Source organism: Cystoisospora suis (assembly GCF_002600585.1).
Source record: "Cystoisospora suis strain Wien I chromosome Unknown contig_249, whole genome shotgun sequence".
Lineage (NCBI taxonomy): Eukaryota > Apicomplexa > Conoidasida > Eucoccidiorida > Sarcocystidae > Cystoisospora > Cystoisospora suis.
The window spans coordinates 19,504-37,084 of record NW_027153051.1 but is presented as its reverse complement, the minus strand read 5'-3'; the positions used below and the strand labels follow the sequence as shown (position 1 = coordinate 37,084).

General features: G+C 44.3%; 2 protein-coding genes across 2 annotated transcripts; one reads left to right on the top strand and one right to left on the bottom strand.

The window, feature by feature from the left end:
* The first annotated feature begins 654 nt into the window (after positions 1-654).
* On the top strand, positions 655-12,752 carry CSUI_000635 (otu-like cysteine protease domain-containing). Its single transcript, XM_068060868.1, has 5 exons — positions 655-3,080; positions 4,223-4,279; positions 4,923-5,013; positions 5,857-6,050; positions 6,598-12,752. The coding sequence occupies exons 1-5, from the start codon at positions 915-917 to the stop codon at positions 10,651-10,653; spliced, it is 6,564 nt and encodes a 2,187-aa protein (XP_067927159.1). The 5' UTR covers positions 655-914; the 3' UTR covers positions 10,654-12,752.
* A 943-nt stretch (positions 12,753-13,695) lies between these two features.
* CSUI_000634 (tetratricopeptide repeat-containing protein) lies at positions 13,696-17,046 on the bottom strand. Its single transcript, XM_068060867.1, has 2 exons — positions 16,863-17,046; positions 13,696-16,101 (listed from the first exon to the last, which is right to left on the bottom strand). The coding sequence occupies exons 1-2, from the start codon at positions 16,995-16,997 to the stop codon at positions 14,752-14,754; spliced, it is 1,485 nt and encodes a 494-aa protein (XP_067927158.1). The 5' UTR covers positions 16,998-17,046; the 3' UTR covers positions 13,696-14,751.
* Positions 17,047-17,581: the final 535 nt, after the last annotated feature.

Sequence of the window (17,581 nt, the reverse complement as noted above, 5' to 3'; positions counted from 1 at the left end):
TCTTTTCGCGTTTCTGTATTTTCTTTCCTTCTTCCGTTCTCTCTCTTCTCTCTCATTGAAGAGCCATCGAGCTGTCTCAGATTTCTCCGTCCTAGATAGCATACAGACACCTAATAGCCTGCATATATATATATATATATACATGTATGGATTTCTATCAATATATATATATATATATATGTATATATATATGTGTGTATGTGATAGACGATGAAGCTTTCCCATCGACTCGAGCTAGATAAGGAGCGTCTGAAATACTTCAAGAAGAGAGCCAAAACAGCGGCGTATGAATTGTCTCGCTTTGAGCCTCTTGTCAAAGTCATCATGGAAGTAAGTAAGGAAGACTCCACATACTACACATCTCTCCATACATAGTCATATATATTCATTCAGACATACGTTTCTATATCTCTATGCGTATGTCTCTATTACATACAGATATGTACTTCCGTCCTCCACACATACAGAGAGGCCGTATATATATATATATGTATACAGATGTGTATATGTATCTTAGGCCCATCCATTGCCATAGTTGTGGAGATCGGTATTGAGCGTTTAAGGCTGTCTATACATATACATATACATATACACGTATACATATATATATATATATATACGCATGTCTCTGTGTATGTGTGTATACGTATACATGTTTGCATGAGATAGATGGGGTTGTATTCAACGAACTCTACGCGGAGATTCTTTCATGGGCTCTCTTTCCTTTGCCTCTTTCTCTCCTTCATGTGGGAGTTTCTAGAAATTCGGGCAGAACAGAGAAGTTTACATCTATCTAGAGAGACAGAGAGAGTAGGGGAGATTTCTGTATCATCGCTGAGGTCTTTCTTTCTCATCAGAAAAGGTCGGGAATCGTTTGAGGCGTTGCTATCCTTTCTTATCTTTCACTTGTTATAATGGAGAATGTTTCGACCTTCCGGCCAGTGTCTTCATCACCCCCTTCACTAGGCAATGAAGGTGTGGCCTGTCATCATGCGTATCATGTAGACCCGTCTTCGGCGACTTCCTTTTCTTCTTCTATGTTTCATCCGCCCGCGTCTCCATCTTCATGCAACAGAATGAAGGTCAAGAAAGGAAGCTCGCTATCAAGTGCTTCATCCCCTCCTACTGTTGAAGGGTGTCATCATACAGAGAAGAGTCCTGATGTGACTTCAACTGTATGGGTAGCTCCATCATCTTCATCACCGACAGGCATGGAGTGTACATACACCCGAGATGATGTTCCTGCCTCATCTAGTAGCTTACAGCAAACAGAAGAAGATACCGATTGTTCTTCCCATCTTTCTTCTTCGATTTGTTCTTCTCCTACTCTTCCAAGCACGACTACTACTCGTGCCGCTTTCCCCGCAAGTGATGAAAAGAAGAGCAGCAGTGAAGAGAGTGTGTCCCTTCCCAACAAGGGGAGAGATCCCTGCGTACGACTTTGCGGTGACCCTTCTTCTTTTATGGGGCGTGAAGGTTCTCCCTCGCAGGTCGCTTCATCAGAAGAGTCTCTCCTCCTTTCAGACAAACGAGAAGACCAGCCTTACGCAGATGACAAAGAAGAACGTCATCAGAATGGTAGTCGTCCCAATAGCTCAAACGAGCGTCTTTTGGATGAAAAGAACCGAGAAGGAGAACAACGCTGTAGCGATAGGAGTCATAGGAATATGCCTTCGAGTTCCCCTGAGGCTGCTGAGGAGCTAAGGAGGCAAGGAATGAATGAAGAAGAACAAGAAGAGAAAGAGCATGAAGGTGCAGATCTTATGAATGTGACCTTGCCAAGCGAAGAGGAAGAAAGCCCCCGTCAACAGACGAATGATAGTCCTGGGGTGAAGAAACCGGATGACGAAGGTTCGATACCTACGCAGACTTCTTCGCTATCGAGAAGAGGAGTTCGGACGAGCCCTAGACATCGAAATGTCGGTTCTCATCCTCTTATTACCCATTCCACAGCTTCAAACCCTTCTCCATTTTCTTCTTCTCTCGTAGGTAGAAATCAGACTAGTAACATAGAGAGAAAGCGTTCCTCTCCTACTTCTTCGATCACTTCAGCCCCGATGAGAAGCGTCAGATCGTCCGCATCTTCTCTCTCATCTTCTCAAGTCCGATTTGTGTCGAGCCCCTCAAGCTTAATCAAGAGGAAATCTTCTTCAGGAGAACGACAGGCAAGCCTTCCGTCCCTGAAGAAAAACTTAGCTACGGGGAGTTTCGAAGAAGATCAAGAAGTTGCACGGGATAAGAGAGAAGAAGAGAAGGAGGCTCACCATCTTGATGGACCGCAAAAGTCGGCAAGCTTGCCAAAGACGACGATGCGGAATCCTCAAGTGTCGACATCATCACCTGGAAGATCTTTGAGAGAAGAGAAGTTCTCTGTAAAACGGCGTGAAGATATTCAGGATACATTCGTAAGAAAGAACAGTCCAAATAGGAAAAGAGAAGGTGTCAATCCCCGTAAGGTAACCTCACCTTCTGTGACCAAGCCTGGAGCAGATGTGAAGGATCATCATAGCAATTGTTCTTCTTCGTCTTCTGCGTCGACTGGGGGAATAGAGCAACTACCGGAGAAGATAGGAATAGGACGAGAAGAAGAAACAGATCAACAGAAAGAGGAGATGAAGAAGAAGAAAGCTCATCCGCCTCTTCTTGTTTCGAGTCAAATAGATGAGAAAAGTCAAAAGGGAAGTGTTGGTGAGGTGCAAGAGGTCTCATCTGTGCTCGGGAGGGATGAAGAAGAAGGAAAGAAAAAGAAGAAGGAAGAAGAACAGAAGAGGATAGTAGTAGTCGGCGCCATGAGTCAGGAGAACGAAGGACGGTCGTGTGTTGATCCACACGGGAAGTATCGAGGAACGTCTACGGTCAATCCGAATATAAGCACTCCAACCATTGCCTCAGATGTAGGTGGGATGGGGGTGATGCATGTGCCGCCGTATTACTCGAGCTCGAGTATCACAAATGCATCCAAAAGGAGAGAAGATCTAGATTCGAGAGGACTAAGAGATAAACCTGTTTGGTGGAGAGAACTGATAAAAAGGCATGTCGAAGGAGATGGAAACTGCATGTTCAGAGCCTTCTCTGATCAGGTAAGATCATCTCATATTTGCATCTATATTCATGACATCTATGTATCTATACACCTATATGACGTATGTCCATATATATATATATATATATATATAGGTATGTATTCATACATAGTATACGCGTCTACACATAGAGGGATATGTATATATGTGTATGACGTGATGATAGTGAGAGGTAACAAAAATAGAGCTCAAAGGCGAAGGCCATAGATACATAGAGCTCTCAATCTCCGTCTATGGAGATACATATTCATACCTACGTGTAATTTGTGTGTATATGTAAGTTTGTATGTATAAGCATGTCGTCCACCCGTGTATAGAGACTTCTATGTCTGTACATATGTGCATGTGGAGGTGTGTATGTAAACCCACGTTGAGCTGTGAATGTAGATAGATAGGCATACACCTTCATAATGTGGTTGATGACAGGGATGTTTCGTTGTAAGGAGAAGAAAGAGAATTCTCCAAATGGGTAGTGGTCGATCAAAGTCTAGAACGGATTCACTTCTCTTATGTAGACATGCTCGACATTTCAGATTTCTCTTCGAGTATCGAATTGTCTTCCTCTTTGAGAGGTAGACTATTCAGACAATCGATTTTTTTCTTCAAATGGTCTCGAGACTTTTTTGAGAGAAGGAAGGAGGGAATGCTTTTTCACTTGGTATTCGATTTTCATGATCGGTATTCGATTACTTCCGCCTAGCAGTGAAAAGTGTCTCATCGTGTGTGTTTGGGTGTATATACACCTGGCGTGTATGGTCGGTGTGTGTGGATCGTGACAACAAATCGCTCTTATGGTTCTCCTATTCACGCTTTACACCTAACGTGTATATATATACTCTCATGGTCAGACCTCCTATCAGGCGATAGATAGATATATACATCTATACATACATATCAATCCATCCAGACAGCTGCGAGTCATCCGTCCGTTTTTCCTCCCTATCGGCTAGGTATACAGATGTGTCTCTGTGTGTAGAAGAGACCGCCATCGTGCTACTGTCGACTTTCACCGTGAAGTCCGTATACGCTGTAAGAGACATTCTTCTTCCTCATACAGATACCGAGCTGAAAATAAGTCGATTCTCTGTTTCTTTTCTCTCTTGTCGTTTCTCTCTTTCCTATCTTTGTTGTGTCCGCAGTTATATGGGACTCAAGACTACCATTTGTATATACGATGGATGGCTGTCGAAGTCATGGTAAGCTAGCTAGCTAGCTAACTGGCTAGTTGCTTCTATCGTCCCGTTCCAGTGTCTCTCGCACGGTCGCAAGACAGAGAAAACATGATGACATGCAGATAACTACCTGTATACACGCCTCCTCCTCTTTCTGGTCTTCGGTAAGCCGTATCTACTAAATAGATAAATAGGTATCGTTTGTCTCTGTTAGAGCGGATGGTTTCGACCTCTCTCGTCTCAACAGACGCAGTGTCTCTCTCATTTTTCTTCATCGATGTTGTGTGACATGGAGTGGAAGAGCAGTAGCACTAATATGTGTCTCTCTTGTGCCTAACTATATGAAGGTTAAGGCAGACAAAGAGATCCATTACAGAGGTAGTATAGAGTAGCTAGTCATCATTCGAACGTATCTTCCGTACTTGTTTGGTGCCAATTTTCCTCCTTGCAGCATAAAACTCAATCTTCTACCTACATCAAGCTGTATCCCCTATCTATATGACCTATGTGATTCTTACCTGATGGATAACTTCATTCATTCTATGTCTTGTCCAGCGGATCTGGGTGTATCTTCACCATCTTTGTTTGCGTGACATGACTGGAAATGATTTGCATGCGTGTCTTCTTTTCATCTTTATGACGATGATGTGCGTGGGGTGTCTGCCAGAGGATACGACGGCGGGATTTCGAGCCTTTCATTGATGAAGCGGATGGGCCGAACTTTGACGCTTATCTCAGTAAAATCAATACACCTGGAGGTATGGGAATGATCAGCTTGCTTCATCTATACACAACAAGAGCTATCTGAAGCTTCTCCTTTATTATTCGCGTTGTTCTTCTTATGGCCATCAAAGAACGAAGGCATTCAAACAGTGTGTTTTCTGCTTCTGACTGGACCTTATGCTTCTATCTCATTTTACGGAAATGGATGCAACTGCGAAGATCTCATCGAAGGAGAATGATAGGGAGTTCAAAGGAAGATAAAGATATAGATCATGTATGTGCATATATATGTGTATATCCATACAGCTAAGCCACTGGAAAGAATAGTCATTTCATCTCCGGGCATAGTGTAGAGACACTCCAGGAGGATGTCCGTCCTCTCTGGCTCTTTCCACGCGTTCCCCTGTACTAGTAGGAGTGGTAGAGGAGAAGCCAGAGGAGCAGTGACTGTAGCTGCCTGACTATGAGGATAGCGGTGACGAAGTCATGGGCTTCTCCTCATGTATTACGGTCTCTCGCCGCCTGAAGATAGACGTCACTCTTCAAAACGGTATCACTCTCCAGGGCGGTACACACAGTGTCTGTACATGTCTACGCATACCTGCTTGTCTATCTCTCCATCCAGCTAGGTAGTTTCAGTCCATTCATCTAGCTACCTGTTTGGGCGTACCTGAGTTGGTATCAAAGATAGAGGGGACGGAGATAGATGCTGTTTTCAAGCCCCAGGAGTCAGCGCGCAAATCCATTCTTTTTGTAAGAGAGGTATAGATATGCTCGTGTGTGTATTTAGTTATCTATCGTTTCGTCTATACATTGGAGTTTAGGAAAGGACCAAGTTGCATTGCTGGGTTTCTCAGTTCGTCTTCTCTTGTTTATAGAGTGGGCGGATGATCGAGAGCTTCGGGCCTTGTCGATGCTGTATGATGTTTCGATTGAGATCTACGACGATGAGTTTCATGTACGGAAGACCTTCTATGAGGAAGAAGAACAACAAAGAAGAACCCCAGATGAAAAGATGAAAAGACTCTGCGTCAGTCTTATTTGGAGTGAAGCCCCGGGGCATTATTCTTCCGTAAGCCTCCACACTTGGCTTTCTCTCCTCTTCGTATACTTAATAGTTCGCCGGTTGGCTCTTCTTTCAGGGTAGCATAGAGAGTAGAAGAGAGACGTAGCCTTGCTATTTCTTCTCTCTGAGGATGTCTCGATTCACCGGCTGTATCGATGCATTCTATAGTACATGGATTCACGTGTGTATGTATATATGTATCTCTATGCACGGTGTTGTGTCTTTCTTCAAGCCCCGAACAGATTCTTAGGACGGGTAGTCCCGTACTTGAAGTAGCTAGCTAGCTAGCTGAAGGCGGGAGTAGCTGGTACTTGTAGAAGTTTTGAAGAAGAGGTGAGGTGACCTCTTCTTCGTGTGTCGTCTTGCTGTCCATCCATGTTTCCATCCATTAGGGTTAGACATATCCGCAACCTCTGTGTCTACTAGCCATACAGGGGTTGGGCGTGTAAATATTTAGAGTATTCACATCGGTTTTTCCGCTCTTTTTGATCTCTAGACGTCTTCTTCTCCGATATCGATCTATGCCTATCTCTTCATCATCTCTTCTTCACAGGTCTACCGTCAATCGAAGCCCTTCCCCCTGTCTCAGAATAAGCCGTTAGGTACCTTAGAGTGTGAAGGACTGCGTCACCTTCTCGAGCTTGAAGAGCATCAGCAAGCGGCAGAATTGGCACAACAGCATCAGCCCCCTCCTGTCGATTCAGCTGAAGAGAAGAGACTCGCAGCTGAGTGGGGTCTCGATCCTAAAGAATTTCGCACTCTTGTCGCTCAACAAGCTCAGCTCTTTGCCGAAGCAGCGAGAGCAGAAAGGCAGAAAAACAGTCCTTTAAAGAAAGCGGAAGACATCTGTAAACGTGTTCTTCAAGCGTTTGAAGATGTGAAGAAAGCAACTGCTATCTCAACTACTACAACTACGACTACTCATCAAACAGCCACAGGAGTTTCTTCTTCATCAACAGCATCCACGGGGGTAGGAAGAGGGACGGTAGGTGGAGTCTCCGGAGGAGGAGGTCATCATGCATTGATGGTAATGAATCATCATAGTCAAGGGCTACCAGTAGGAGGAGGGTTCCTTCCTGTAGGGACTCCATATAGATGTAATGGTGGGTTATATGGTTCTTCTCCCCTAGCACCACCATCTTCACGTCTCGCCTATAGCTATGCCCCCAGTAGTACGTCGACGACTTCACATCAACCCCCGGCCGTGATGACGATGCACCGCAGTGCTGGTGGCTCAAGTGTATATACACCTCATTCTTCTCTTTCTTCATCCTGGAATGCAGGAAGAGGGAATTCCCCTCATCAAGTCACCTACATGCTTCCAACGGGTGGACCCGCTCTCACGATAGACGGGTCTTCTTATCATCATTCATCTCCCTTTATCTCCTCTCAACAAGCTTCAGAGCTAGGTGGATGGCGAGCTATCCCTTCGTCCAGTTCTCCGATTTCATCTCCTCCTCCTCCTCCTTCAATCATTCATAAGCCTGGTAGCAATGGTGTAGGCGGTGGAGCCTGTGCTAGCCCATCATCTCTTCATCATTCCAGTAGGGGGGGAGACGTGATAGAAGGAAGAGAAGCAAGCTCACCGAATCTCCACGGTGGAGGCGGGAGTACAGGCCGAGGAGTCTTGCCGCCATCGCATGATTCAAAACCGGGAGGTCTTGAAGCGTATCTTCGAGAGCAAGAGCGTCTCAAACATGAGTATGAAATGCAGCAGAAATCGAAACTTCTTTTCTCACATTCCTCAGACGGAAGAACTCCTCGTGTTCACTTAGATAAAGGAGCAAGAGACGGATGGAGAGATGTTGAAGGAAGAGGGAATGGCCAGCAACTAAGAAAAGAAGAAGAAGTTAAAGAGGCGAAGGAACAGAAGCGAACCCCCTCGTCGCATGAATCTCCTTCATCTTCCGGTGTAACGTCTTTGAATGATAGATCATCGGATGGGTCTCTCAATAAAAGTTTCTCTACTAAGGAAAAAGGAGGCGATATGCCCGCTCTAGGAGAAGAAGAAGACAAGAGGAAAGGTATGCTGAGTGTCATAATGGAACATAGCGGAGGAATAGGAGAGAGTCGACAGTCGTCTTCATCATCGATCTCTTCAAGGTATCCCTCTCAATATCTTCATGTTCATTCACCTTCCTCACGTCAAGTCTCGGTAGCATCGACAACCGCGTCAGGAGCATCGATTTCTCCTTCTCCTATAGCAACTAGCAAACAGCAGCAACAGAAGCTATTCTTGAAAGGATCTTTTCCCTCTTCCGTTCAGTCCAGTTCTTCTTCTTCTTCATGGAGTAGTCATAGTATGAGGTCTACTAATAGTAAAGCACGACCTCTTCCTTTATCTCCGAGTACGACTCTCTTTCCTCCTCCTCCTGCTTCCTCGTCGTCTCACCTATCTTCATCGACGCTCTTACCTCTTGAAGATCCTTTCGGCAGTCATAGCAGTGGAGAAGATGGTCGGAGCGCCTCATTCTCTTCTTCTTCACAGCCAGTGACACCAGGCGAAGAAGAGGATGAAGAAAATCGAAGAAGAGGAATGAACCTCTTATCAGGAGGTCAGAAAGGCGTTGACGAGATGGATAGAAAGACAGTAGGATCAGATAGAGATAAGAAAGCCACTATGTCGAGTGGGGCAGGAGGCGAAGGAGGAAGAGAAGAAGAGAAAGGAAAAGAAGTTCTTCCCCTCGGACAAGCTATGAAAGAAGATAAGAAACATGAGATGAATGAATGTGGAGAAGGAATCGCCCTAGACAGATTGAAGGAGGGAGAAGAAGCAGCACAGACAAAAGACGGTGGTGAGGACGGGATTGCATGCATCAAGCAATTACTTGAAGAGAATCATGACAATGAAGGAGTTAGCTTTTCTCCTTCCCCACTCCCTTCAGATCAAACGTTCAGGAAAAATGAGAGAGAGAGTGATTTAGATTCATCTACGGTGACGAGGAACTTAGGGGGAAAAGAAGGTCTCGCGGGAATGAAGAGTGAGAAGAAGAAGACGACAGTGAGTCCCCACAGTAGTAGTAGTAGTAGTACGAGTATGGGTGGTGATCGTAAGGAAGAGCCTCATGTTCTTTTCTCGACTCAAATAGGGGAAACAAACCAGGGTTCGCATAGTCCACATAGTAGAGACATGGCTATCAGTCCTTCTCTGTCCTCGCCATCTTCTGTAAACCGACCTTCTCGATCTTTCTATACATCAACGACGAGTAAAGGGAACTACATACCTATACCCCCAGGGACGTCTACGCCTCTTTTTCCAAGGCACTCTCATCCAGCAGCTCCGAAATCAGCAGTGAAGCCTTTTCCTCCTCCTACATCTCTTTCGTCTTCTTCCTCTTCTTCTACAGATTCTATCACTACTGCTTCACCTCCTACAATGGAGACACCAGGGAGTCATCAAGTTGCCTCTTCATCTTCTCACTCTTCAGATGCGTCATCGTCTCTAGGAAAAGCCTCTTCTTCCACAGCATCATCTGATCACTCCCATACGATCAGAACATCGGGCTCCCAGGATACACACCAAGATTCTCGCCGTGCAAGAGAGACGTCTACTACGTCTGGCAAGGGACATACAGGTTTTTCGCCCTTCGTTCAAGAAACAACCTATTCCTTTTCTCATAAACCTCCGACTAGCTATCCCCCCCAGTATCCTCCTCATTGCCTCATCACCCCAGCTTCTTCAACTGCATGCAATGCAACTACTACGGCAAATCCTCATAGCCATGCAAGTTATCCGAACCCACCATCGACGTCCCGATCTTCACGTCAAAGTAGTGTCAGTTTGAGAGAAGAAGCGGGGACATATCTTCTCTCAAGTCGCAGTAGTAGCCATGTGTCTTCTCGACAAGGAAGTAGTATGGTCGCGCCAAGCACAGGAAATTCGATCATCGCTGGAGGTCTCCATCCAGACCAACTCGTACGAAAGAGTAGTACGAGTAGTAGTGGGAGTAGCCATCATAGTAGTCTTAATGACGGAGAGAAAGGCAAGGTGATGATGCTACCAGGAGGAGTCCCAGGAAAGGTTTTACCGCCTGTACATACACCCCCAGGAGGAAGCGATCAACATCTTTCTTCAAGTAGAATGATAACGCCTAGTCACTATATCAAGACTTCTGAAGGAGGTTATGCTTTCATTGATCCTTGTTGTTCCTCCAACAGCTCCACTTACAAACTCATGACTCCTGCGACATCGGGAGCCTCGAGTATGGCGGGGGGAAGTCTGAAAACGACCACCGGGTCATCTTCAAGTTACCTAGCAGCAACAGGGGGTGCCTATCATCATCATCCCCCCCCTCTTCCTCCTTCGTTTGTCTTTAACCCACATAGCTTTCTCGCAGAGCCGCCACGACCAGCTGTTCTCAAAAGAGATCCTGACACCTCGGCGATCAAAGGAGAGGCAGGAGGAGGAATGGGCTTACTATCTCCTTCTGCTGGGAGAAGAAGTACCCCTCTCGGAGGAGTTGGAGGGATGACTAACAGTCTTGCTACGAGGGCTACTGCTGCTGCCTCTCCTGTGACAGGCACTTCTGCTGCTACTGCGACTCCTGTCGGGGGAGGGGGATGGCTCACAGGATGGCTAAGTGGAGGGGGGGGGAGTAATGGGGCATAGGGGGCTACCATACTAAGCAAGGGATTGGGAATAGGAGTAAGGAACGAAGAAGAGGAGCTGGGAGAAGGTGTAGTCGGAGGAAGCTAAAGGATGATGAAGAGAAGAAGACTAAGAAGAAGATGTCGTTGATGTGTGTATAAGTCGAAAAGATCTCCTCCTTTCTCATGTTTTTTGTGTACCAGGAGGAGGAGGAAGAGGGGAGAGTCCTCTGGGTCAAGAGCATCATCGTATGAGGAGAGAGAGAGAAAGAACTTGTATGTGTGCATTCATGTATGTATGTATGGCATGCAGGTATATATATATATATACTCTTGTATTCTATGTGTAGAGGGAGAGGTGTCTCCTAGGTCTGTGCGTACCTTGTCTGAGAGAGATCAAAATATTCATGTGATTCTGGGGTTCCTGCGAGTGTCTCACGTATACATTTGCATAGCTAGCATAGAGGGAAAGAGAGAGAGACTTACAGACGTACGTACACGTGTATTCTTGCATGGCTCCTATGAAGCAGTCTCGGCTCAAAGACATGTCGTAGGATGTATGTAGCCCTCCCTGTATGGAATGACGTCTTCTTTTCTCTAGCAGTTGAGAGAAGAGAGAAGTCGGAAGAGAAGGAAGTTCTTCCGCCTCTCTCCTTACCATCGGTGTTGTGAAAAAGATCTAGAAAGAGACCGAGAAGGGAAGCAATATGGACAAATGTAGGAGTGAGTAGTTTCCTCAACTCGTTTTTTCCTTTCATAACCCCCCTAGCGTAAGTCATATGCATATACAGAAACATAGATATAAATATGGATATATCACTCAAGAACCTGCCAAGGGGCTATGAAAGAAAAGATTGAAGAAGAAGAAGAAGAATGAATGAGGGATATGTAGATTTGTGTATATATGCAGGTATCCATTGATAGATAAAGAGTTCATGAGGATGACGACGATCTGCACATACCCGCTATGCTACAGCTAGCCACTTTATATAAATGCCTTTCATCACACATACATACCTATCCTTACATACATCCATACATATGTGCATAGACATACATAGAGTATTCTTACGTGCCTTCAACAATGTAAGATGGTATGCGTTTTCTTCCTGCTGTTAAGCCGAGAAGCGTAGAATAAGGTTGTCCGGCGTGATCTACCGAAAGTGATAAAGGAGGAGAAAAATTGAGAGATCGTCATAGTATCGTTCATTAGCAGGAGCTGTCTGACGAAAGGCCAGGCAAAGATAGAGAGAGGCACGGGTGTAGAGGTAGATCAGAAATAGATAGATTCATGATAGTACGTCGATAAATACAGGTAGATAAAGTAGGAGTATTGCGTGTATGTAGGAAGGTACATAGAATTCCTTGTACATAGCGTTCAGTCGCTTTTCGATCCGAAACGTGTCAGTTCGTTCGATGTGCATGCCCTCTGTGAGGAAATGGATGGTCCGCAGTCTTAGATCGATCAGGCATTGAGTTGTAGTGTTTCCTTCATGTCTTTATTTATTTAGTTCATTTTGACGTCTCTTTTCTATGTTTCTATCTCAAGACATTCACCTCTGGTCCTTATACTAGAAGCTAATCATCAGAGATCTCTGTGTATCTGAACGAACCCCCGTCGGGAGAAGGGAGGGGAGAAAGAAGTTAAGAAATGGGGAGAGGTTTTTTTTCTTTCTTCTGTTGGCTAGTGTATCGATTGTCTTCATGAGTTTACCTCATGCATTCCCCTGCATTCTTAAACCATTCATTTCTCAATCTAGCGTCTGTATTATGACCACTCTACATTCATCATACATGCATGCATACATACATTACGACATGCACGCATACGTACATCAATCCGTGCATGCATTTATGTATCATAACTACATACAGTCGACATGACCACCCGTCGTTTTCGCCTTCCTTCTTTCGTTCTTTCGCTCATCTATTCTATCTTGTGAAGTACACTGTAAAGGGAAACCGAACTTGGTCTTATTTCCCTCTCCTTCTCTGTCTATTATCCTTGAATGGCGATCTCTGAGAAGGGCGAATCGACTTCAGTCCGTAACGAATGATATGTAGAAGATTCTATTGTCTGTCTTGGTGAAAAAAGGACAACCAACTAGTCTTAAGTAAGGCGAAAGACACCCCACATCGAGATGAGAGTGACGCGAGAGATCTTGCCTATTATGACGGATTAGGAAAGACGTTCTTTTCTCATCTTTCTTTTCTTGAAGTTAAGAAAAAGAGTCAAGAAAAGAACGTCTTTGCTAATCCGTCATAAGCACCTCCCAAAGATGCCTCCTTTCTCGGAGACATTTCTCCTAGAAAGAGAGGATACAGAAGGCAAAGAGCATGCCTCTCTCTTTTCCTCCTCTCGAGTCACCCGATAACTCCATCTTACTTCTTCCTGAAAGGACGTATCTACCTCTCACGGATGCCTCACGCTATTCATCAGACTTCACAGCAATGGAGGTGATCGATCGATGGATCGACGGAACCGTAGGAAAGCGCAACGTTTTCTTTGTAGAGAGCCGTCATGAAAGAAGGCCAGTAGATAGATAGATGGATGGATAGAGATTAAAGATAGATAGGAGGGACTGATCTGATGACTCGAAGGAGAAGGAATGTCTTTTCAATAGCTGCAAATCAATTAGCACCGCTTAAGGGTGGTGTGTGTGTATCCTCCTTTATACCTGATATGACGCAAAAGGAAAGGAATGAGAAGAAAAAGAAGAGCGACAGGTATATGTACTACTAGTACTACGGTCTGGATGATGACAGGAGTAGTCAAGAGTATTCGGGAGGTAGCAGTAAAGAATTCCTCAAAAAGAAGAAGACGCGACGTTTTGAATGATGTATTCACTGAGTCGCGCCCTCCGTTCAGTAAGAGAGAGGGACAGACACATAACAAGGAAAGAGGACGAGGAGAACAAGCAAGAGAAAAGAAAGAAAGAGTGAGAAAGAATGAGTGAGAAAGAAGCGGCTGGTAGATAGAGAGACAGACACAGTCGAAGAAGTTGAATAGATGGCTAGATTAGGGAAGAGAAGAGAGGGGCTGAATCATTCAGTTGCTGAATAGATGCAGGAGTAACTAGCCAACCACTCCCATCAATAAAGAAAGAAAGAAAGGAGAGAGGGAAGTCGGTCGATTGCCTCATGATCGTCGTATTAAAGAGGAGGGACGTCTACTTGATAAGGGACGACTAGTCTGCCTTGTGTTTCTATGTCACGATAGATAGACCTAAACATCTAACCTACCACTCCTACCTCTACTATCAGATGCACTCCCCGTTTCTCACCGTATCGTTCCTTCTTTCTATTCGGCCACGTATCGGACTGAAAAAGCCTCCTTTCTTTGTTTGCCACGAAGAAAAAAAAGAAAGAAGGAAAGGAGGGAAGGGTCAACGACGCAAGATAAAGAAAGATGGGTGAGTGTTGCAGATCGATTCATTGCCAGTTTCCTTGAAGTGTATGCATGTCTATATGTAGGGTGTATATACACTCGAGGACACGTGAGATCTTCTATTGATAGACACCATTACGCGATACTAAAATGAATGGCCGTAGGGCTCGAGTCCCTCCTGCTGATTCCGAGGACTTCTCCTCTCTCATCATCTTCTTCTTCTTGCTTTCTCCTCTCATTCATTCTCTTCTTTCTCTTCTTCACCGCCTTGAGCAAGACTTCTCTACCTTCTACTACTACTCCCTTTTTCTTCTTTCTCTGTTTCTCTAGATCTTCTTCGCTTTCTTATGCCTTCTCTCCACTTTCTTTCTTCTTCTTCTTTCTCATCCTTCCTCTTTTCTTCTCTTTTCTTCTTTCTCATCTTTGCGCGAGTTGAGTGAAGAACTCACCGCGAAACTCTTCACTTCTTCTTTTTGGTTTCCCTTCCTTTCCGAGAAGAGTGGATTCGCAGCAGATTCACGATGATTGATCTCCTAATCATAAGAAGATCAGAAGTCCATCCCTTTTTTCCTCTTCTTCCTCTTCTTCTAATGAAAAAGAACTCAACAAGAAGAAGAAAATGGAGAGACTATATCTCTTCTGGCTGTTTCAAGAGAGACACCGTCGATGGTATGATATGGTTGACTCTCCTCTTACTTAGCAGGTATACTGATTCTCCCTATCAGCAACTCTTCAAGGGCTTCTTCTATCCCCCCCTTCCGTCCATTCGGCTTTCTTATTCTTCTTCTTATGTTCTTTCTCTCTTCTTTCCTTACAACGTCCTCTTCTCTCTTCACACACCCTCCCTGAACTCGAAGAGAAAGAAGAAGAAGAGGAAGAAGAAGAGAAAGAAGAAGAAGAGGAAGAAGAGATCGACCTCTTGTCTCTGTTTCTCGTGTCTTTCAGAGTTAGGTTGAGATTCCTTTGCGTTGTCGTCGCCTTCATCTCATTCGATCCCTGCTGACCTTTATTTCTCTTCTTACATAAATGAGCTATGCGACTCCCTCGATAACGACGTCTACACGAGATGCACATGCGTTCGTAAAGAGCTCGCCCGGCAAACTTACAGCAGATCCATATAAATCGAAATTTCATTCGCCAGCTTACTGAGGACGACGTAAAACCGTTACTACTATTCCTTCCATCACTACCGAGGAACTGCTTGTTCAACTCTAGCAGCGTCTGTAGGTCTCTCATGTTCTTCTCAAGCTGGCGTTGATCAGGAGGCTGTCCCTCTTCTCCTCCTAAGAAAGGAAACAGGGGGGGGGGATGATGAGAGCCTGCGTCTCTTCTATTCCAGGGAGAATTCCCTCTATTCTTATCGTTCATATGGTAAAGAGATGAAAGCGGAGAGCACAAGTCATTCATCGAACCTCCACCTCTTCTTCTTTCGTCTTCTCCTGCGCTTTCATTCAAGAGACCTCCTTGACACATCGATGATAAAAAGGACTGCATCATATCCATCTGATCTTTGCTTCTTCTTTCTTCTTCTTCTGCTTCCCCCAATTGACGATTCTGATCAGCTATCTCTTGTCGCGACTGTTGAAGAAGCTCCATCAATTGAGAGGAGTCAGAAAAAGAGGGAAAAGGAGAAGAAGACGAGGAAGAAGACGAGGAAGAGGAAGAAGAAGATGATGGATTGAAGAGATTCTGAGGTAGGTGACTGACAAGATTCGGACCGAAAGGCGGCGACATAGAAGATGATGAAGAAGAAGAATCTGAACTCTTTGTATCTCCAGATGGAGGGGAGGAAGATGAAGAAGAAAAGAGATTCTTAACACGATGGAAAAAATTCCTAAGACGTCCTTGAGATGGAGATGGTGGGGTGTCACATGTCGAAGATGAAGAGGAAGAAGATCTCGGATCTGCATCTAGTTTATCGAAGATAGAGCGAGCCATCTTCTTTTCTTTCATGCGGTGTATAGACAGCTCACGTCGAACTTGCTGTTGAAGAGACACGCCAGCTGGATTATTTGGATGTGATTCTAAAAGACTATCAATCATAGCTAAAGAATCTTCTAGCTGGCCTAACCGATGAAGAGCCTGAAAGAACAAGAAAGAAAAGAAGAAAAAAGAAGACAAGAGAATCTCCCCATTCAGTGGAGTTCATGAAAAGTAGACAGCCTTCATGTCCTATATGATGAGAAGTACTCCTCCTGGAACTACTATAATTTCCTATTAGACCCAATGTAAACAAACTTGCAGGCATCTCTCCTGATCGATGCACACGTATATAGATCTCCTACCGTCACTAAACACATACATGCATGTCTATCTATCTCTCCAACTATCTACACGAATCTAGGTGTAGATGGATAGATACAGATATACACATATACGCACGTCGCTCAGTATAAATCTCTATCACTGTCGTCTTCTTCGGTAGAGACAGGAGGAGCTCTGTATGTATCTATGCATATCTATGTAGTCCGATGTATATCTGTATACCTAGGTATATCTATGTATGTCTACGTCTATGTATGTATGTATGTATGTCTACATATGTATTACTCTTGTCCAGAAAGTGTACAAAGAAAGCAAGACGTAGAAATCTAATGAGTCTAAACATCTTTCATATATACATAGACATATGCATGTATACATGTAGAGGTATACATGGATCACCTCAACGTCCTTATCCCCTACGAGTCTAGCTATCTCTCTACTTCTATGTAGCCCAATGAAGAGAGTATGAAAAGGGCTAAAGCAAAGAAAGAAGTCTATCCAATCCGCGTATAAGAAGAGGTGAATCCACATGTATATCTCTATCTCTATATATGGCAGAGGCAGGGGCATGCTTGTACCTCAGCTTTTCTATAGAGAGCCTTGATATGGAAAGGATCTTCGTCAAGGACCTCATCACAATATTGGACGCATGCACCGTAGTGCTCTCCTTTCAGCGACCCAAGTGAAAGGTTGAGAAGATACGATACCTTCATCTACACATGCACATACAGATATACAGACATACACGCACACATATTCATACATACTCATACATGTTCATACACACCACATACATACAGTCCACAAGTCTACAGACATGCGAAGACCGCTATACATATACGTATATCTTCATCTAGATATAGACAAACAGAGACACATGTGAGACGAGATACACATATCTACATATCTACATATATATATATATATACATATCTATATGCTTTCTCCTACAGAGAGAGATGCAAATATACATGTGATACACATTTACACCTATGTATGCTAGTCTGTAACGACTGAAGGCTTGTTTTCCTCCCTGTATAGACAAAGATATACATGAGATAATGTACACACCAAGGCGTCATACCTGGACATATACATGTGTATGAATATACATACATGCATGCATGCATACATCATACATACGCACACGTATCAAGGTAAACTTCTTGAGGTAGTGAGCCAGGCAGGCGCTAACGAAGCCTAGAAACCCTTGCCGAGAGAGGTATCTTTGATACCTACTGATGAAGATCTTACACCTAGACAGATAGATAGATTAAGGATAAATAGATAGATAGAT

Coding starts and splice junctions, on each gene's coding strand:
- CSUI_000635 (XM_068060868.1), top strand. CDS start 915: ATGGAGAATGTTTCGACCTTCCGGCCAGTGTCTTCATCACCCCCTTCA. Junction 4,280..4,922: donor GGATGGCTGTCGAAGTCATG/GTAAGCTAGCTA, acceptor GGTGTCTGCCAG/AGGATACGACGGCGGGATTT. Junction 6,051..6,597: donor CCCCGGGGCATTATTCTTCC/GTAAGCCTCCAC, acceptor TCTTCTTCACAG/GTCTACCGTCAATCGAAGCC.
- CSUI_000634 (XM_068060867.1), bottom strand. CDS start 16,997: ATGAAGGTATCGTATCTTCTCAACCTTTCACTTGGGTCGCTGAAAGGA. Junction 16,102..16,862: donor CTCTCTATAGAAAAGCTGAG/GTACAAGCATGC, acceptor TTGTTCTTTCAG/GCTCTTCATCGGTTAGGCCA.